Raw genomic sequence first — 22,089 nt, forward strand, 5'->3', positions numbered from 1 at the left:
CGCTCCGCTCACACGTCCCCTGTCACATGCGGCGGCGATAGCCGCCGGCGCCGCTCCTAATTGCCCACACACCCCCGGCTGCTGACATGCGGCGGCAATAGCCGCCACACGTCTGGTGTCACATGCGGTGGCGGCGGCGATAGCCGCCGGCGCCGCTCCAAACAGGCGCTGCTCCCCCCACACGGGCGATTACATATGCGGGTATCGCCACCGGCGCCGCTCCTAACGGCTGCCATTCCCCCCACACGTCCGCTGCCATGCCGCACATGCGCACTACTAATGGTGACGCTAACGGACTTCTGCACATGTGCAGAAGCGGCTGGCAGCGGAGCCGTTGGTGAGAGGAGCAGGACGTTCGGGCGGCTCAGTACCGGCCTCTTCACCCCTCCCTGGCTCCTCTGGTCCCCGGCTCCTCCCCTCCCCAGTCCAGACAAAGCTGGAGATCCCGGAAGAGAGGAAGAAACGTTGAGGTGGGGGGAAGAAACGTTGAGGTGGGGGGAAGAAACGGAGAGGTGGGGGGAAGAAACGGAGAGGTGGGGAGGAAGGAGCTGAGAGACGGCAGTGGGCAAACTAGGGGTGCTGCTTAGTGTAATACAGGAGGAGGAGGGGAGACTAGATGTGCTGGAGTCCTGGATAGGAAGAGTGTGAGAGCAACAGGTTAGTGAGCACACAGCCAGCGGGGAGGCTGTCACCGTGTGACTCACAGAGAGGTAACCAGGAGAGGGACTGAGGCTCACAGAGATAACCAGACACACACAGGAGAGGAGACAGGCTGCCGGTTATAACACTCACAGTCACACACACACACACACACACACACACTCAGTCACAGGCACAGACGCGCGCACTCTGTGCCACGCGCGCACTCTGTGCCACGCGCGCACTCTGTGCCACGAGGAATTCACACTTAGTGCAAATAGCTAATATAGGGGATGTGTGCCGAGCACGCGCATTCTAAGTCAAATTTATTTGCGTTTTCTCATTGAGATTGTATTTTGATTTTTAATTAAAACATCACCAATACAATTTCTGTGACAAAAGTCAAAGAAGTTTCACTTACTATGCGCGTGCACAGCACACACAGCTTTTTTATTATTATTACAATAAATGCATGAAATATAAGAGCACATGATGGGGAAAGGAGTCCCTGCTCCGGAGAGTTTACAATCTTATGTTGATTTGAAGAGTGGCCTTATTCCTTGTTATCTCCTTGATAGGAGGAGAAGTTGGAGCTGCAGAAGCTGCTGGAGAGGGTTCCCATCCCAGTGAAGGAGAGTATCGAAGAGCCGAGTGCGAAGGTGAGATCCTCTCCCTCAGTATCTCCTGATTTGGGACTGGAAACCTACCACCACCCTCTCACCCAGAGTGCCAGCAGCTCACTGTCCCCTCTCTCTGCAGATCAATGTCCTGCTGCAGGCCTTCATATCCCAGCTGAAGCTTGAAGGGTTCGCTTTGATGGCAGACATGGTTTATGTCACCCAGGTACAGTAACCAGGGACTTGAACAAGGGGGAGATGTTGAGTGGGTGGACGTAGGAGAAGGGAGGTTGGTAGGAAAGGGGCTGCACTCGAACTGATATGATAATAAATGTGATTCATCCAAGATGTTGATGCACTGTGGGAACCGTAACATAATAGATTAGGTTTACAAAATTACACCACCATACAGTCCAATAGTAGATTAAAATATACAATATTCTTCTTTGACCCACCTTTAACTTTTTTTTTCGTCATAAACTTAAAATGCCACTTTGTTTTTGACGAAAAATGATCCTCTTATAGACATATGTCACCCAGTCCAGGGCGTTTGGCCGCGACCAAATCTTCGCCATAACTACTGCCTACAGGTGAGTCGCTGCCACTGCCATCAGCGCTTCTCCCAGCCAGGCACCTCTGCTGCAGCATGTCCTCCTCCCAGCCGTAGGGCACGTCCGACGCGCACGACACTCAGCGCGGTTGCCAGCATCCAGGACACATATTTTTTTTTTTTTTTAATTTCCCATGGCTTCATGGCTGCTGTCGATCATGCTGAGTGTCCTCCGCGGCAGAGGTGCCCTGCGGCTTGGAGAGGCGCTGAGGACATGCAGATGGTGGTGATAGCAAGGTGACCTGCAGCCACTAGCGGCGGCGTGGCGGTGGCTATTTTGGTCGCGGCCAACGGTCCCATTCCGTAGGTCACCATTTATTCTTTATAGCTTAAGTATTGTTTAAACCTTTGTAAAATAAAGTCTTTGCCCCAATGTTTAATAAATGTAGAGTTGTTTTTATTCAGGTACAGTCCGACTGCGCTTGTACATTTTTAAGTGATCAAAAGCTTACACAGTTTCGAGCAATTGTCTTGTGTGAAATACTTCCTCAAGTGACTACGTCAACCAAAAGATGGTCAAATGAGTGGATACCCTTTACTTTGCAGTGCTCGGCAGCAAAGGAGGTAACTCCTTTTATTAGCAGCATCTAGCTGCCCCATTGCAGCTCTTTATTTTCTTTCCTCAGTCCGCGGGGCGGCTGATGCGAGCGATATTTGAGATTGTCCTGAACCGAGGATGGGCGCAGCTCACCGACAAGACCTTGAACCTCTGCAAAATGATAGACAAGCGAATGTAAGAGCCGCCTTGTACGTTCTCTGTGGGTTCATCCGCTCCTTTCTCTGGCGCAGAGGCTGATCTCTGATCCCTCGTTACAGGTGGCAGTCCATGTGTCCCCTGCGTCAGTTCAAGAAGCTGCCGGAGGAAGTGGTGAAGAAGATAGAGAAGAAGAACTTTCCATTTGAGCGTTTGTACGACTTGAACCATAATGAGATAGGTGAATAGACCTGTTCTTTCTGGCTTGTAGTATGCGAGGATTGTGTCTCGATCTTACATTCTGCGTGACTGTTCAATTACTTGTCTCTGTCCATCTTGCTCTGTCTCTTTTTCTATGTCTTTATTTCTGCATATGTTTACTATTTTCCTCTGGTCTCTTTCCCCCTGCACTTCTTACCTCTATCTCTGTTCTGTCCTTTACATCTCTGTTGATCTCTCCCCTCCCCCTTATATTTTCCTCTATCCCTTCACTTTTTACCCCCGCCCTCACACACGTTCCCTTCCTTCTTTCCATCTCCCTTTTTTCTTTTTCTTCTCTTTCCTTTATTCCTATTTTTCTTCCTGTCACACTTCCCTTTGTCTGTTCTCTCTCCCCTCGCTCTTTATTGCTCTATCGCTCTTTCTCCTCTCATCGTCCCGTTTCCTTCACAGGTGAGCTGATCCGCATGCCAAAGATGGGGAAGACAATCCACAAGTATGTGCACCTGTTTCCCAAATTGGACCTGGCTGTGCACTTGCAGCCCATCACCCGCTCCACCCTAAAGGTGGAGCTCACAGTCACCCCAGACTTCCAGTGGGACGAGAAGGTGAGTGATTGATATAAATAGAGGGCATCTTAAAGGGTGTACAAATGGCAGTGACCGTTTTTTAAGGGATCAGTTGCTCCTAGGATCATCTCACACTTACAGTATTTATAAATTATTATGTAAAGGAGTAATTCATGCAGGGACCCCCTGCTTCCAGAAATACGGACCTGGTGTGCCAGTAGCCCCTCTGGCTGAGCTAGCAGGGTTTAAAGTTTAAAGCTCCAGCCGAACCGGATGACATCACGGCTTCTTAATGGCCCACAGGGCCAATTACATGAACCCTGTTAGCCGAGTGGAGTGGCTACCAGCACCCTATATATACGGAGGTCTGTATCTCCGGAAGCAGGTGGTCCCTGGAGCGGAAATCAATGGGATTCAGCCTCTTTTCAAAGTTGGTTTGAAAAAATAAGCTGAGGGTTTGATTTCCTCTGGCTGCTCCCTTTTGTGAGAGGCAAGAGGATGCCCACAGTCTCCCTATTATTAGTATTATTGTTTATTTTTAAAGCGACAATTTTATTAGCGATCTGAGGGTAAAAGAAAATAGATTTTGTTTTTTTTGGCTTGGTTGTGTGAGTGCGCCTTTTTAATAAGTGCTCTCAGCATTCCACCCTAGGGGTGGCTGCTGGAGTGTTTGCACTTTGGAATTGAATGGTGGTGCTCTGATACAATTTCACATTATAACTTTAAATGGGTAGCACCATTAATGTGCTTTCAGGATTCCAGCCCAGAGGGGGCTGGATTGATATATGTAAAGTCTCTAAATACCCGGGCTAACGGTTATTAATCTGCTCTCCCCCTCAGGTTCATGGCTCCTCAGAAGCCTTCTGGATCTTGGTGGAAGATGTGGATAGTGAAGTCATCCTGCACCACGAGTATTTCCTACTCAAAGCTAAATATGCCCAAGACGAGCATCTCGTCACTTTCTTCGTTCCGGTCTTCGAGCCGCTGCCTCCTCAGTACTTCATCCGTGTGGTGTCCGATCGCTGGCTCTGTGAGTGTCCTTGTCCCTGTGTGACACTGTCCAAAACCATGATCCCAAGTGCAGTGAAAGGGGCATTCTGCACGATGTGGAGTGACATGTTTATTAGGTTACATGCTATGAAATCAAGCAAATCTAAGTATTCTCACAGATACTCGGCAAGCTCTGAGAACCCCCAAACATTACCACATAATATATGTATGTGTCAAAAGGAGTGCTGGTGGGCATGGCTAAATGTACACAACAAAAAACAAACAAAGATGCCCAAAGCTACTTCCAATGTGACAAAAATACACTGCAATACCTATATTCTCTTGAAAAAGGGTCATTTAGTTTAACCATTTTTCATGAGAATATATAGGTATTGCACTGTGTATTTTTGTCACATTGGAAGTAGCTGTGGGCATCCTTTTTTTGTGTATATAATGTAAGTATTCTGCCAGATTAGGTTATGGTCTCTTTTAAAGGACCAACATTAGATTGCTTATTAGGTGTAATTACAGTGTACAGATCAATCTAAACCTCACAGGTCTCCTCTTCACATGTACAGAGATTTCCGAACCTTGTAGGTACACTTGAAGAAGAAACCTATGTGTTTGGGAAAACTCTGTACGCTATAATTTAATCTATGAAGAACCCTGTTATTCCCCAAAAAAGTTCTCGCATCCTACAACTAATCTACAGTTCTCCGTTACCAGTACGGTTCAACAGAACATTGAAACTGCAACCGATTTCAAATTTTGTTCAGCTTGTAATAGTTCCATATTTGTTAAAAACTTTGGGGTTTTATCAATCTTGATCTAATGTCTCTTGGTTATCAGACGGTCAGTCCTCAAGCTAAATTGTTTGCTTTTTATATATTTTTTGTAAAGTAATTATGAGGCAGTCATAATTCACAGATAAACATTTTTCACACACTGTAAATAAGTGAAATGCTTTAACCCTTTGGGTGACCTGGGACATGGGCGTCAAGTTACCGTCTCTGGCACCCCATGATGTAGTAGCTACGTCATTAGAAAAAAACCCTGCTCATTTTACTAGGGGAGATCGCGTCCTGTGCACAGCACCCAATTTACTATGGAGAGGAACGGAAGGAGGATTTCCCCCGTCATAGGAAGTGGTCACGTGACCGCGAGTACCGGATGAGCCGTGGCACTCTGGTGCTACGACCTCTCTGGCACTCAAAGGATTAAAGGGCATTGAGACTTGAAGGAGCCAGTACACTGAAGTTGTTCCCGCTACATGGGCGTTTGACCCGGCATCCAATGACTCAGATTGCGGTCACCAGTCCATGGTCTCCTCTAGCAAAAAAAACCAAAAAACATGATATTCTTGGATTGTCATATGGGCCATTAATGTCACGTCCTGATAACCGCAAAAAGCCCCCAATAAGTGACCACCTTTTACAATCCTATGCTGGTCCCTGTTGCACTGAAGGGGGTATTGGAAATGAAGAAATTAAAATGCACAGTAGTGTTATTTCATGTGTTTGTTTTGCAGCCTGCGAGACTCAGCTGCCCGTTTCCTTCCGCCACCTGATCCTGCCTGAGAAGTACCCACCTCCTACGGAGCTGCTGGACCTGCAGCCCCTGCCCGTCTCCGCCCTCAGGAACAGCTCCTTCGAGAGCCTGTACCAAGACAAGTTCCCCTTCTTCAACCCCATCCAGACCCAAGGTGAGAGGATCCGTCCTGCAGAGCTATCTGACTGCAGCCACTTCTGCTTCACTCCATAGGATCTTCATGTTGACTTTTATATACTCCACATATACTATAAATTCACCATGTGCTAGAGTAATGTTGGTTTGATTTATTAACCCATTTGCTACCAAAGGGACAAATAAATCATTGCTTTCCTCTTGCAGGCATTTTGAGAGATATATGCACCTCCGATTTAAGTACTGGAGATTTGCCCAAGTTAAGTGTAAGTGACCTAGGCAGTTATTCAACCTGCAAACTTGTGTATTAATCCGTTTCCCAATACAGCAAGGGCAGTGTATGGTATCTTGTACACAGAATGTTAAGCCACTGTAAGACCTTGCCCCACAGAGCTTACAGTCTAATATCTGGTTATTGTTACACAAGCTCAGATGATTTACATTGGCTGCAAGTAGATGACTTGTGGTTCTGCCTTCTCACTAGGTTTATTAGAATGTATGAGAACTTTCTGTTGTGTAGTAACAGGGTGTCTCATGCATGCGATTCACTTTGTATTCTGATGCCAGTTAATGCAAAATCCTGTGCAGAATTTAAATTCATTTTCTCACAGTATTCGGACTGGGGGTCTCCCAGAGCTGAACCATGCTGTTTGCTCCCTTAATTTCCCCCTCCCTCCCCTGGTTCCCTAAATACTTTGTTTTTCGGGGCATTTCCACAATTTTCAAAGCTGTTGCCCGCGACTATACAATAGGAAGCTTCAACATCATCCATTGCAGCTTCCTATTGGGCCGCAGTTTGGCATACATTTTTGAATCGCCTAGGAGGGAGAAGGAGACTTGCATACTAGTATAAATATCTTGGGAAACAGGGATTTTCTGGAGCTAGCATACACGCGGTTCAGCTCTGAGGGAAGCCTAGCATCAAATTCTGTACAGATAAAAGCTGCTAGGCAGGATTTTTGCCTAAACCTGCACTCTCGCTCTGTCACTTCAGTCTTCAACACGGTGTATAACAGCGATGATAACGTGTTCGTGGGAGCTCCCACCGGAAGTGGGAAGACCATCTGCGCGGAGTTTGCCATCCTGAGGATGCTGCTGCAGAACTCTGAGGGGCGCTGTGTGTATATCACTCCCATGGAGGCGCTAGCGGAGCAGGTACAGTCTCTACAACGTAGAAACACAGCAAGTGCTGTCTGTACATTTTCCCTATTTGCCATCATAGACCTAGCAAGAATCTACCATCTGCATCCTGTATTACCTCCTGTATGTATGTATATCTTTATTTATATAGAGCCAAAAGTGTTCTCAGTGCTTCCCAAAGAATACAATACAGGGAATTATAATAATACAATAAGCGCTGCAAAATCAGACAATGGGAAAGGAAATCCCTGCCCCGAAGAGGTTACCATCTAAGTGGTATGATGTGAGACACAGACAGCAGGTGAGGGAATAAGGGCTGTAGATGGCAGTGCTTGGCCCTAATGGGTGGTAGGAGTGACTGTGGGACAATAGCCATGAGTGCAGGCTATTGGGATGCTTGATTTGTGGGGTGAGTTTTAAGGCAAGGTAAGTTAGTAAGTATTAAATCAGAAGGTTAACACCATTTGCAGGGGAAGAGATGGCAGGGAGGCGTGGTTGGGAGCAGGTGTGTTTGTCTGGGTTCAGGATTAGGACAGATCCCTAGGAGTAGATAGAGGGTATGAATAGAGTATTTCCTCCTCCCATGTCTGTTCTGAGTACTGTATTTGCTTTTGGAGAGCTGTTCCATGCATCCACTATTTCTGTAAATTGTCTTCACATCTTTTCCCCCTGGAATCTGCTACTCTCCCACTTAAATGCACAGGCTCCGTTCCTGCAGTTACTTATTTATTCTCCCAACATTCACTTTACTTATACCTTTTGCGATATTCACATCTCGCCCATACTCCCTTCCCCTCTTCAGAAGTTGCAAGAGTTGAAAATGTTCCTTTGGTGCCTGCAGTAATCAAGCTTTTTTTTTTTTTTTGTCCCTAGCTCCCCCCATTCCTTTTATTTAAAACGTTTTTCCAGGAAAGCTACATATACCTAAAACCACCTCCTCCCCCTTCCACACGCATTCACACCTTCATATTATCCGATTACTCATTTTGTCAATTCTTTATTTGTAATTCACATATTTATAAAAATTAACATGAACAATACTGTACAACTCAAAAACAAAAAACATCCACAGTTTTACACTCTGCATTCTATATCTAGCAATACTCAGACCTAATGTTATCCTAGTCTCAGAACAATATAAGGCACGACGCTACAAAACTCGGTGTCGCTTCCTCATCAATCGTAACATTGCGCTAGGCAATAAATTGTATAATATAACATATAAAGTTATATAGTAGAATACAGAATATAGAATAACACATTAGCTGACAAAATTAGTAATACAATCACAAAAAAACAACCTGACATAACTTAAACAAATTACAATTAAAAAGTAAAATAGAAACTAGTCAAACCCACAATTATTAGTCCAAATTATCCTTATTCCTACTATGGCAGATGCTTTCTCTTTCAACTCTTCACAGTGTTTTATTACAAGTGAACTCTGACCATGGCAACCAGAGGAGTTCAAATTTTGACCTCGTCAGTGGTAATATATGATAGTAGTTCCATCTTCATAACCTCCCATACAGAGTTACAGAGGCCCCACGCTCTTTCCCACGGCATTTAAATTGCATGCTCTCTGCCGGGTCTTTGGCAGCGCGGTGTCAAATGACGCCACGGGGTCATGTGATACATCTCAATGGAAACTGGCGTCAAATGACCCGCGATGTCATTTGATGCCGAGTCCTTGGAGAGGGGGCACGAACGCTGCGGCTGCTGTGCAGGGGGGCCGCAGCTAAAGATGTTTGCGCGCCCCTGCTATAGTGAGTGCCTCCAGCATTTTCCAATTGGCAGCGATAGCACATCATGCTGCATTTAGCATGTGTATTAATAGAGATTTCCTAATTCTGTGCCCTTTGACCCTTTCTCTGTTTAACAATATAATACTCAGATCTTTTGGAATTCTTATCTTGGTAATGTTGAAAATCTGCTCCAATATCCTATCCCAAAACCGCTTTATTTTCTTACACTCCCACCAATTATGAAGCATTGTTTCCATCTCCTTACAATCTCTACAGATCTTATTAGAAGTTACTGGATAGCATTCTTTCAGTTTTTGTGGTGTATAATACCAACTATATATTATCTTATATGCATTTTCTAAAATATTCGTTGATATCGAGGAGGAGCTGGCATTGCTCCACATTTGTGTCCATTCGAGTGCAGGGTACTCCCTACCCAGCTCGTTTTTTCAAGCTAGTACAAACCCTGGCTTAGATTCAATATCCGATTACTCATTTTTAGTGCTTCCATGAACTAGAGCTATCTGCATTCTGTATTCATTTATGTAAATCTATGCTAATATTCATTAACATAACACAGCACTGCTCTTCAAAATGCACTTGCACCTCATATAACCACGTCTTTTCTGTTACAATCATTCCTGAAGACGGAGTTCTCAAAGTATATATCTAGATCTATCTATATATTTATTTTTCTTCCCTGTTTACAAGGGTTGTGTTACCTCAGGAATATAAAGTAGCATTAAAATTTGAAATATCGTGACGAACATGAGACAAGTTGCAAGGCGAATCTATGTAACCGTTGAGCTGCATTTGATGACGTTTTAACTTTGAAGCCTTTTTTTTTTTTATTCAATTAAAACCTGAAGCAATATAAAATGAGATGAACAGTGCAGGAAGAAACACTGCAGTACATTGTTTCTATAAACAGCCCTGTGTGGTTTAAAAAACCTGCAGAGTGGTTAGCTAATACTTTTTGGTCCTTCACATATGGACTTTCAGATGTTGGTGTCAATCCCAGCGAGGACCAAAGTCAACCAAAGGATAAGCTGAGCGTGGCTGGGTCTGTGCTTATTAATGAGTGTGGCTGGGTCTTTGCTAATTAGTGTGTGTGTGTGTAGCTGCGTCTCTGCTAATTTGTGCGTGTGGATATTTCCCCCTCTTTGCGGTGCCAGGTGTTCATGGACTGGTTTGAGAAGTTCCAGGACAGGCTATATAAGAAGGTCGTCTTGCTGACTGGAGAGACCAGCACAGACCTCAAGCTGCTAGGGAAAGGCAACATCATCATCAGCACCCCGGAGAAGTGGGATATCCTGTCCCGCCGCTGGAAGCAGCGCAAGAACGTGCAGAATGTCAGCCTGTTCATCGTGGACGAGACTCACCTCATCGGTGGGGCCAATGGGGTGAGTGCACCTGGCAAGGCTGAAGGTTCAATCCCAGCCTCGACCTCTACTCTGTTATATCATAACATGTTTTCTTATAAAGCACTGACCGTTTACACAGCGCTGTCGGTAGAACTTGAAGTCATAATGAGTCTTGTCCTGTAGGGCTTACATTTTAATTTTGGTGCCTGAGATCAAGTAACTTGCCCAAGGTCACAAGTCGAGCGGACACTGGGATTCAAATTGGGATTTAGCTACTTCAATGGCAGGGACATAACCTCTGCTCTATTCCTTCAGCCCGGCTACTTTATATCCCTATGAGAAGACGTTGCTCTAGTCTTGTCACAGCCTTTGAAGTGGGCAAACCTGGTTCAAATCCCAGTGTTGGCTCTCCTTGTGATCTTGGGCAAGTTACTTTATCTCCCTGAGCCTTCGGGTTCCAGAAGATAGATTCCAGGGCCTTATTACTAGATGAAATTACAGTCACAACATTTCATACACTGTTTATTAGAGGACACTCCCCTCTCGGGCCCCAGACCAGCAAATGATGAATATCTATTTAGTCACATTTTCCAGCAGTTTTAAATTGGAAAGAGTTTTACATAATGTTTTGCTTTGCCTTCTAAAATAGCCGCATTTTCTGCCTTATGCAACATTAAATTTATTACAGAAGTCTTAACCGTCTCTGTAGTATCGCACAAAGATACTGGTATGTGTAATATTCTATATGATTGAGTCACATTATTTTGGGGCTTAAATTTGAACATTCAAGTACCCTAAACCCAGTGCTCTTGAGTAAAATCTGGCTCATGAAGGACTTTTGGAATGGGCCTTAAACAGTCTGCTGCTGTTAATTACATTTGTAGTTACTCGAGCAGCTAAATAAACATTTTCACATTAATGGCTTTATTCCATATGGGGAGAAGAGGCTGTCAAAGCAGTTTTTAGCCGAAAATCCATATTGAAGTCTAGGAATTTTCATTTTGGTGTTTATAGAATTACCCCATAAAACATTTGTTGGCCAAAGGGATGTAAATATATTTATTTTAAACCATTTATAAGGTTACAAATACTTAAGCATGTTACAAATCTTTAAATACACCTATAATTACATAAAAATACTGTTGTTGCCCTTCTACTTGTATATTTTGTTCTGATCTGGTTCACTAGCTGACGAGATCTGCCCTAAACCATGAAACAAGTTGCATGTAACACCATGGGTACAGTTTTTGGGATTTTTACAATTGGTGTTGAGAAGTGGGTCTTTAATTTATATGTCCTGAGAAGGGGGAGACTTCCTCTGTCACATACGCTTATGCTCTTGTGTCCCTGCAGCCAGTGCTGGAGGTCATCTGCTCCAGGATGCGTTACATCTCCTCTCAGATCGAGAGGCCAATACGCATCGTTGCCCTGAGCTCTTCTCTCTCCAACGCCAAAGACGTGGCTCACTGGCTGGGCTGTAGCACCACATCAACGTTCAACTTCCACCCCAACGTGAGGCCTGTCCCCCTGGAGCTGCACATACAGGTAAGGACAGGAACAGCTGGGCCTGACTGAGTGGAAGCCGCATCAATGCCTCCACGCTATGAATTCTTAAGAACTTCACATCATTTGATTCCCTTATAACAGCGGTTTTCAACTCTTCATAAATATACAGGGACTGTGGAAGCCTTTAAAAAAAATATCATAACTTGTGTTTTGTTAAGGCTTTAATTTTCTTAAATATTGTTCTGTATTATATCTAATTCTTATTATAATAGAACGTTTAATAACCCTTTCGAATTCTAAAAGGAAAGAATGTGGCACATATGCAATTTTTTTTTAATCTTGAAGGACAATGTGTCCAACATAACCACATCTTGGAAAACACCATGGTTCCAAAGAAAAAACACTGCTTTATAATATCATTTCTCTGTTTTTCTGCGCCTTATTTAATTTTTAGTTTTTTAAATCCTGTTTATTTTTATTTTCTTTGCTTTTTGTAGAGCATTTGTGTTACAACTAATTATTTTAGTTCAGTACTCCCTAGCTCTGTTATTTATTTAGTTTATTTACTAGCATTATTACTCTTGTTACCGCTTTCAGTGGTTGTATTTGCATATGTAATATGGGATGATCAAGAGGGATAGGATAATAGATGCAGTGCTTATACATGTCACAAAGATAAACCGTGTCTTTCAGAATACAAAGTACAGTTTCCACATGCCAATATCATTTGATGAGCTCTTTTTTATCTTAGCTTTTTATTTTTTTATTACTGAGTGTTAAATTAATACTGATGAAAACCCGATCTTGTGTATTTGCAATCGCCAAAAGCAGAAACCGGTCACATTTTGGCCTGTCCCTACTGCGAAAAGGGCGGTTGGTATGACACACACCAGGATAGCAGGAAATAGATTCAAACCGTGTTTGGAAGTACCCGTGGGATCTTAAAATGGGCGCGGGGAACATAGGGCAGGGATTAAATACTGTATTGAGCAGAGATGTGCTCAAGGAAAACATCCAGCAGCCTGTGCTTTATGGGACCAGAGCATGTCATGTCCGTGACATAATTTGTGTGCAACACCCATCATTCCACATAAGCATGTTACTTTTATATTATGGGTATCAAGTTCTATATGATACTTAATATCAGAGTACTGGTGGACACTGTTATCAGCTTAATACACATTGTTTATTTCGTTGTAGAGGGATGCAGTCTCGTGTTATAGACTGCTCAATAATTACAGTATGGAGAGAGTGAGCACTTTAGTTTGGCTGGGTGATTCTTATCTGATGGTGGGTGGATATTTCTTGTAGTAACACCTCTTCTCGTTTCAGGGCTTCAACATCAGTCACACACAGACCAGGCTGCTGTCCATGGCCAAGCCAGTTTATCACGCCATCATGAAGCACTCGCCCAAGAAACCCATCATCGTCTTCGTCCCCTCGCGAAAGCAGACGAGACTCACGGCCATCGACATTCTCACCACTTGCGCTTCGGACGTGCAGCGACAGAGGTAGGCATGAGGGAGAGCAGTGTGTGCTTGGAAGCACTTGTTAATGGCTGGTGGGAGTTTATTGCTGCTTCCTTTTCCGCAGGTTCTTACACTGCATGGAGAAGGATCTGGCCCCTTACCTGGATAAGCTGAGTGATGGGACTCTGAAGGAAACCCTGCTGAATGGTGTTGGATATCTACACGAGGGGCTCTCATCTCTTGAGAAGCGCATAGTGGAACAGCTCTTCAACACTGGTAGGCTCACACACATCTATTTTTTTTTTCTCTCTCGTTTTAATTTCCTTTCTCTCGTTGTTCTCTTGTTTTTCTTCATGCATCACACTCGACCTCTTGCGTGGCATCCATGTTGTAGATTTTTGTTTTTCCCCCTTTCTTCCTCCCCCACCCTTCTCTCCTTTCCTGTTCCGTTTTGGCTCTCTAGTATATATTGCTTGAAGGTGGTTATGAAAACTTGTCATGTGTCTTAGTCTCTCTACTTTTCCCCTTGCAGGTGCGGTTCAGGTGGTTGTGGCCTCTCGAAGTCTTTGCTGGGGTCTGAATATTGCCGCTCACCTAGTGATAATCATGGACTCCCAGTATTATAACGGCAAGATCCACGCGTGAGTATGGGAGACTGTGAGCGAGATGTCCTGGTCTACACCTGCCGTTCAATCTCTTCCCTTCTCTTCTTCCTAACTTCTCACTCTGCTTCTCACCTTAGGTATGTGGACTATCCCATCTACGATGTTCTTCAAATGGTGGGTTACGCAAACCGGCCTCTGCAGGATGATGAGGGACGCTGTGTCATCATGTGCCAAGGGTCAAAAAAGGTGAGCTCAAGAAGGGTGAGGCTTGTCGACACTAACGCGGTGCATCACCCTAACACTAAGTGCCACTTGATGCATTGGATGTCTTCCTTTTCTCAACCTCTTCACTCTTCCTCTTGTCCACATTTGGATGATCTGGAATAGTCTTGCACTGTGCTGGTGCTATTACAAGACCTAGATAAGTTCAATAAACTACAGGCTTTTGAAGAATATGAATGCCAATTAGAAATTAACATGGACAAGTACAAGAAGGAATTGAAAGATAGAAAGCATCGGAAATGTATACGTGACAACAGATTACTAGCAGGGCACCGTTTATAAATATCCAGCAAGAACTAATAAACGGAGTAATATGACAGATTACTTTTCCTCTGAGGCAGAAGTCTCAGACAGTGAAACCACACACCCTAAAACACAGGGTTTTCTCAATAGTAAAAAACATCCATCATCCCAGGCAAGCCATGCTGAGGATTTTTTAGATCTGTCCCAGCAAAGCGCAAAATCCGCAGAGGGAAAAGAAACCCTGTGAGAGAGAAAAATTCAGCAATCTTGGAAAAAGAAATGAAAGCAACAACACTGCAATTGATAACTTACAGATCTTAAATTTATCAAAGAATGTGTTCAGTCAGCCCAACTTAACCTGCTAAAGAAAGGACTTTCTTTCCCCCCCCCCCCCCCCCCACTTCAGACTTCAATTTGTTCGATTGAGTTAAGGATGTAAATTTATTTGGCAGGCGATTATTACTGCATAAATTCCACACTAAACGTTCCAACGAGAATGTAGAAACTATGAGCACTCTTGATAAACTTTGGATGTGTTTAACAACCCTTTATGAGCAAAATGAGTCGTCGGATACTCATTTCATTGGCCCATTTACTGACCAAGTTGAGGAGTCATTTTACCCCGCCAACTAGCATCTGCCCAGCGGTTGATTTATTCATCTCATGTATTACCAGGGATTTAGACGCTCAACTCTCACTATAAATCTAAAAATAATCTCACTGCCAACAAGAAAAATGGTTTGAAAGAATTAATGACCAATACCACCTTCACGATTAAACCGTCTGATAAGGGCGGTAATATCGTCGACATGGATACTGATGCATATGTTATGGAAAATAAGCGATTGAGTGATAGGGCTGTTTTCAAGGATGCTATAACAGTCTACATTTCAGTATAAGCGAGAACAAACTGCCATCTTGCTAAAGGGTTTAGATGAAGAACTAATCACTAGACCAGAAAATGACTTCACGCTTCCTAAAGCACCAACTGTGGCGACTTTCTATAGTCTACCTAAAGTGCATAAGAATCAACAGCACCCGCCTGGTCGACCAATTGTCTCTGGAAACAACTGCCTCACTGATTGCTGTAGTGTCTGTTGACGAGGTTTTATGCAACTTTGTCACCAGCTTACCAACGTATGTCCAAGACACCAAGGAGGAGACACTTAAAAGACTTAGTGGCATTACTGTCACTTCAGACACTTTGCTCGCCAGTCTAGACGTGGAATCGCTATATACTAGTATAAGACATCAGAATGGTCTGGAAGCAGTTGCACATTTTTTGTCAAGATTGTAGGGTTAGTAAGCATAACCAGTTCACTTTGGACCTTTTTAAGCTTGTTCTAACACATAATTATTTTGTGTTTGATGGCAGTTATTACCACCAGATCCAAGGTACAGTTATGGGCACTGCTTGTCCACCCACGTATGACAACCTGTACCTTGGCTGGTGGGAATACATCTATGTATTCTGTGATGAACTTTCTATGTGTACTGAGCACATTGATTTGTGGATCAGATACATAGATGACATTCTCATTGTATGGAATGGTTCGAGTACATTATTCTCAGGTTTTGTTGACTGTCTTAATAATACACTTAATTTGAAACTTACTACTGCAACCAGCTGTACATCAATCACCTTCTTAGATCTAGATGTTTATGTCGATCAGGACAGCAGCATACAAACAATGTTTTTTAGGAAGAGCACGGACACCAACAGCCTTTTAGTGGCTGAGCCAGCACCCTCTACCACTGGTAGCGGGAATACCAACTGGACAGTACCTCCGCTTGTGCAGAAACTGTTCTACCTTGCAAGAATTCAAGATTAAATCCAGAGAACTGAGAGATCGTTTTCTGGTTTGTAGTTACAGTAGTGGCAGTCTCAAGCGATCCTCCCATCGCGCACTGCTCAGCAATAGGGAAAATCTACTATCCCATAACACACAAAAAAAAAAAAAGGCGACAAAACAAGATGCATTGGTACTTACAACAAAAGATGGTGGACCATCAAACACATTTTCTCACAGCATTGGCGTCTCTTGCTTTCTGACCCTGACCTCAAAGAGATTTTGGGACACCGCCACAAAGCGAAATATAACTTTTGTTGACGGCGACGGTTGCTACACCCGTCGCCGGTTGCGGGCACTATACGTGCGGCCTTAGTATTGTTATATTACTCCCTGAGCCACTCGGACTATAGGTATGAGATCTTGTATCCATCAGAACAGTCTGTTTTAAACAGCTTCTTATACTATGTTACATTGGCATTCAATGTCTGCTACATTTGTTACACACTATATTAGCTTGCCCAATTAGATCTTTAGCCTCTGACTGTTTTAGTGAGCATGCATGATTAGATCATTGTGTAAACTACATATGTTACTATAGGTTACATGTCACTACCTTTGGGAGACATTTACTTACTACACAACGTACTCTCTCCTATCTGTAGTGTTGCCCGCTTAACTATATCATGTGGTATTGTAAATACCCATTTCCTTTACTGACATTTAAGGACTTTTGTCTTCACCACTAAACAACAGACAAAAGTACAGGTGAACTGTCTGCGCTCGAGCCATCCGAAGAAATTAGGTCCCCCCTTGCTGCTGACCATGCATGAGCACCTCCTCAAAGCACTCTTAAAGGGGGCTCCCAAGGATGGAGTCCCCAAAAACAAAGCGCACAGAGCGCACCGGGGAGTTAAAACCAAGAGTGATAATGAGCAGTGCTCTACTCATAGGGTTATATACATGTTGAGTACCTGTGACCTACCAGAAGATCACATAACACCTAATAGGTGTAAAAAACAATTAATTATTTATTCATAGAAATAGAGACATACAATAGTTACAATTGGGGTCCTAATGGACCACAACACCTCAAAACAGACGGTTCCTAAACCGCTGTTTGAATGCTAAAAACAGCCAAAAGGTACACAGCAAATACATACACAGAGATCCTCTGATCACAACTGCCCTGACTACTACACAAAAGAGAAACCCGCTGACGGGGAGGGGGGCGGGCAATTACCAAGGAGCGCAAGCTGGAGCCGCTCACTGGTGCCGAAGGTCCGGACTGCACCAGCGGCGGAGATCACAGCACAGCAGGAGCCACCAGGACAAGCGTCCACCCCAGCCAAACAGCAGACGCGTATGGTGACCTCACGTGACCTCTACGCGTTTCGCAACCACGTGCTTCGTCAGGAGATGAACAACATATCTCCCTCAGTGGCTCAATACCAGGACTGTGAATTCAGCCATGGTGTGTACTACAGAGTTATAGGCCAGCCCAGTATTTACAACATACAGATTTCTTTCAATTTAATCAGGCGGCCTGTGCCACATCATATCTGAGTGATGATGTTTATCCATCATTATCTTCTTAATCAGGCATTATTTCAACCTCATCATTCGGAAGTCTTGATAGCGATACCGCTCATACTCTCAATATATTTGTAATCGCTGTTTCTTAATACAGTGACAAGTTTTATGTAACTCCTTTCTCTCAATAAAATGTATAATTATATTTATTTCATTTCGTGGTGTGCTACACAGTGGATTCTTTTTGAGTGTATCCTTTTGCTCTCTAGTTTTGCTCTATTCCTCACTATCTTTCCTTTATCACTCGCTTGGTTTACTCTTCTCTTGTGCTATCGCACTCTGCCGTCGGTTGCCCCGTCCGTTACTGTTATAACCTACCTCTTCCGCCCCCTCCATGTGTTCTTACACTTTGCCGTCCGTCTCCCTGCAGGATTTCTTTAAGAAGTTCTTGTACGAGCCTCTGCCGGTGGAGTCTCACCTGGATCACTGCCTGCACGACCACTTCAATGCAGAGATCGTTACCAAGACTGTAGAGAACAAGCAGGACGCTGTGGATTACCTGACATGGACCTTTCTGTACAGACGCATGACACAAAATCCCAACTACTATAACCTGCAGGGTGAGGACAGCTGACCTGATACAATCACTTCCTCTCCAAGCGTTTCTCTGATCATATCTTCCCAGGCGTCTCACAAGCACCTTTCCCGTCCCCCCTTAATTTCTCCGTCTTACTCCTTTTTGTCTCCTCCATTGCCGCGCTACCTCTTCTGCCCCTCCTCTTTCTAAATCCCATGTCTTTATTCCCTTCTCATGTGCATCTCACAAACACCTCTTTGATCTCTCTCTCTCTGCCCCCCCTTTAGGTGTGTCTCACAGGCATCTCTCAGATCACCTCTCTGAGCTGGTTGAACACACACTCAGAGACCTGGAGCAGTCCAAGTGCATCAGCATTGAGGATGAGATGGACGTTGCTCCTCTCAATCTGGGGATGATCGCAGCCTATTACTACATCAATTACACCACCATCGGTGAGCAGAGTCACTGGGGGGGGTGTGTGTTTTTACATAGGGCTATCCTGAGCCCTTCCCCTGATTTATCTCTCCTTCCCTTCAGAGCTCTTCAGCATGTCCCTGAACGCCAAGACCAAGGTGCGGGGTCTGATAGAAATCATCTCCAGCGCTGCAGAGTACGAGGGCATCCCCATCCGTCACCATGAGGACAACCTTCTGCGCCAGGTATGGGGGGGAGGTTTAGTTGATGAGGGGGGGAGCAGGGCGTGCATTGGGCAGAATGGAGTGGCAAGTAAGGGGTGAGGATGGGGCAGTGGAAGTGATGGTTTGGGGTGGCATTATTGGATTGCATGTACAGAGAGGATGTATAAGGCCTTTTTAGAGACAGGTTAGAATGGCATGTATAGGCACTGGATAGGATGTCATCATGTGGTGGCGCCTATAGAGAAAGTTTAGACTGTCTGGGGTGAGATGGCATGAATATGGACAGTATGGGATGTCATGAAGGTCCCTTATCAGCCTGTCAACTAGCATTATAGGGGAGGGTTTGGAGTTGTCAAACTTACAGGATGTCACAGCCACTTTACTCTCTTGTGGTGCTGGTTAGCACAGCTCTGCATTCTTGTCCCTCTAACCTCATGCTCTCTCCTCTTCCAGCTCGCACAGAAAGTCGCTCACAAACTCAACAACCCTAAATTTAACAACCCTCATGTGAAGACCAACCTTCTGCTTCAGGCTCACCTTTCCCGAATGCAGCTGAGCGCAGAGCTCCAGTCTGACACTGAAGAGATCCTCAGCAAGGTGAGGGCTGCATGTTCAGCAAGACGCACACAAATAACATTTTTAGTCTGATCCCTTCATGGATCTAAGGTTGGAAGCATCTTCAAAAAAAAAGCTGTCAGTTTCCAGCCGCAATACAAGACAGCCAAGTATCCCTAGCAGGAAGTTATAGGTGAAATAAACTATATGCACACGCCAACAGAATTCGTTAGTGTGGTTGAATAAAAAGATGGTTGTCAAATTGAGAATTTTTCATACTGTAGTCTGATACATGAATATTTATTTTTAATCCCAAGGAAAACTTAAAGCGGAAGTGACCTATTTTGCGGTTCTGTTTCACACGGAACGAATTCCAGATCTTGACCAAACACCTTTTCCCCACGTTGAATAATCTATGGTCAACGTTAATAGTAATGCTATTTTTTAAAATTTATTGTATAGCACTGTACATATAATTTTCAGGCACAAGTCCTCTGTACAATTTGTAAAATAAGCGCTTTCATTTTTGGTGCCTGAGGCAAAGCGGTAGAGGGACTTTTCCAAGCTGAGCTGATAGGGATTTGGACCAGGTTTGGCCATTTCAGAGGCAGGGATATTACCACTAAATCACTCGTTGGGGGTATTTGCCGTATGCTTGGTTTGAGTCCCATACAGATCGTCCCAGGGAGATCTGTGCACATAGATGTGGGAGGGTAAGTAATGGGCTGAAGAAGCTGCAGCTTAGAGGTAAGAACACTGCCTTGGAAGTGTTAGAGTCCCAGAGTCTGCTCTCATTGTGCCCTTGGGCAAGTCATCTATATATCCTCGGGTGCCAAAACTAGATTGGAAGCCCTGTGGCTTAGAGACTCGTGCCTGCAAACTTTTTTTGTATAGAACTGTGTACACTGCCAGTGCTCTCTGAGAGAATTTTACTTATATTATTTTGTAAGCGTAAAGATCAGTGATATGCACCCGTAAGGTCTGTATGTAAGGCACTTTATCTCAACCTTCTGTGTGTCTACCTTTCAGGCGATTCGGCTTATCCAGGCGTGCGTGGACGTGCTGTCCAGTAACGGTTGGCTCAGCCCGGCTCTGGCTGCCATGGAGCTGGCACAGATGGTCACTCAGGCCATGTGGTCTAAGGATTCATACCTGAGGCAGCTGCCTCACTTCAGCTCTGAGCACATCAAGCGCTGCACGGACAAGGTAATGTCAGGAGGAGGCTTAAAGGGCACAGCTAGAACCACAACTGTAGCCTGTGCTGAACTGCATCCTCAGAGCGCACAGCCAGCCTAGGATAGTGTACATGGGGCTGTAAATATAATGGTAATATAGGGTGCATAATACCATGCTCCTTATAGCCATATAGAGCTTCCACTCTGACAAAGGAAGTTGTGCGTCTGTGTGGGTTATCCCTTCCCAGACCGGCTTTGTTAACCCTCATTATCCCTGCACCTATCCATTACTTATACACTTAAAGTCTCTATTATAGGTGTGTGTGTTGTATGGACATAGACTTCACATAGCCCCTGTGCTTTCTCCCTGCAGGGGGTGGAGAGTGTGTTTGACATTATGGAGATGGAGGATGAGGAACGCACAGATCTGCTGCAGCTCTCTGATGCACAGATGACAGACGTGGCCCGTTTCTGTAACAGATACCCCAACATCGAGCTGTCCTATGAAGTGGCAGAGAAGGATTGTATCAGGAGGTAAGCAGTCCTAATATACTGGGAGCAAAGGGGAGGGGGGCAGAGACTTTCACAAAGTATTAGAGAAGGGAAAGACGGAAAGTATCCTTCAGGGGAGTGGGTGAACGAGCAGTCATGCTCTCAATCTAGAGGGTGGGGGAGGCTCAGGGGAGACACAAATGGAGTGCATCCATTGGACAGCCTCACAACGTAGGTGGTGGGTGTTCATCCAGTAAAGTGGCCCAAAACTGCTTGGGATACATCCCAAAAAATACAGGTAAATGTTGAGGTAGGTAAATGGGGCGTGAAGCTTCACAGCAGTTTAGCTGAATACACTCAGACTGTGAAGTATATCATTCATACACTGCAAGATGGGCCCGTAGTTTGTATGCCGCCCTCTATCGGTGCCCGGCGTAAAGGGATTGACATTTCCTAAAAGCCACTTTATAACTGTCCTACTATACAACTTTGTTTATCTATTGCATGCCCCTTGGCATTGAGCATGTCGCAGTTTAGTTTGTCGGTCTAAACTCCACAAAGCTGGATTAGAAGACAGACATTGGTTGCAGTTGGCGCTCCAGGGTAGGCTGTTATTGGGACTTTCTTTTAAGCGGGTGGGTGATGCTACGGTGCCTCTACTACTCTTTAACTCTCTCTCCTTTTCAGTGGTGGAGCAGTCGTAGTGCTGGTGCAGTTAGAGCGAGAGGAGGAAGTTACAGGACCGGTCATAGCTCCCCTCTTCCCGCAGGTATGTGCTGTACAAACTGCTCTTGTCCTGACATTAGTGTATTTCACTGCTGGTGTGCACGATTATTTTGTGTGTGTCTCAGCTCTGGGAGGTGCTCTCTTTGATATCAGTAGTACTGTTATACGGAGTGTCCTCATTTAGAAATAAAAAGCAATTTTCCACTTTTTTGAGACTGTTGCAGTAAA

At 44.5% G+C, this 22,089-nt stretch overlaps 1 protein-coding gene across 1 annotated transcript in view; it reads left to right on the forward strand.

Moving 5' to 3' along the window:
• Positions 1–22,089, forward strand: part of SNRNP200 (small nuclear ribonucleoprotein U5 subunit 200) — a 37,677-nt gene that overhangs the window by 14,620 nt on the left and 968 nt on the right. Inside the window, exons 23-43 of the mRNA XM_075601876.1 lie at positions 1,218–1,298; positions 1,399–1,482; positions 2,493–2,599; positions 2,683–2,801; positions 3,233–3,387; positions 4,189–4,378; positions 5,867–6,040; positions 7,016–7,176; positions 10,082–10,309; positions 11,624–11,815; positions 13,109–13,287; positions 13,370–13,521; positions 13,778–13,886; positions 13,988–14,096; positions 18,129–18,318; positions 18,563–18,727; positions 18,813–18,934; positions 19,367–19,510; positions 20,498–20,674; positions 21,017–21,177; positions 21,823–21,904. Coding sequence (XP_075457991.1) covers positions 1,218–1,298; positions 1,399–1,482; positions 2,493–2,599; positions 2,683–2,801; positions 3,233–3,387; positions 4,189–4,378; positions 5,867–6,040; positions 7,016–7,176; positions 10,082–10,309; positions 11,624–11,815; positions 13,109–13,287; positions 13,370–13,521; positions 13,778–13,886; positions 13,988–14,096; positions 18,129–18,318; positions 18,563–18,727; positions 18,813–18,934; positions 19,367–19,510; positions 20,498–20,674; positions 21,017–21,177; positions 21,823–21,904 — 3,081 coding nt within the window. The remainder of the gene's footprint in view (positions 1–1,217; positions 1,299–1,398; positions 1,483–2,492; positions 2,600–2,682; positions 2,802–3,232; positions 3,388–4,188; positions 4,379–5,866; positions 6,041–7,015; positions 7,177–10,081; positions 10,310–11,623; positions 11,816–13,108; positions 13,288–13,369; positions 13,522–13,777; positions 13,887–13,987; positions 14,097–18,128; positions 18,319–18,562; positions 18,728–18,812; positions 18,935–19,366; positions 19,511–20,497; positions 20,675–21,016; positions 21,178–21,822; positions 21,905–22,089) is intronic.

This window comes from Ascaphus truei, chromosome 5, assembly GCF_040206685.1.
Source record: "Ascaphus truei isolate aAscTru1 chromosome 5, aAscTru1.hap1, whole genome shotgun sequence".
NCBI classification, from domain to species: Eukaryota; Metazoa; Chordata; class Amphibia; order Anura; family Ascaphidae; genus Ascaphus; species Ascaphus truei.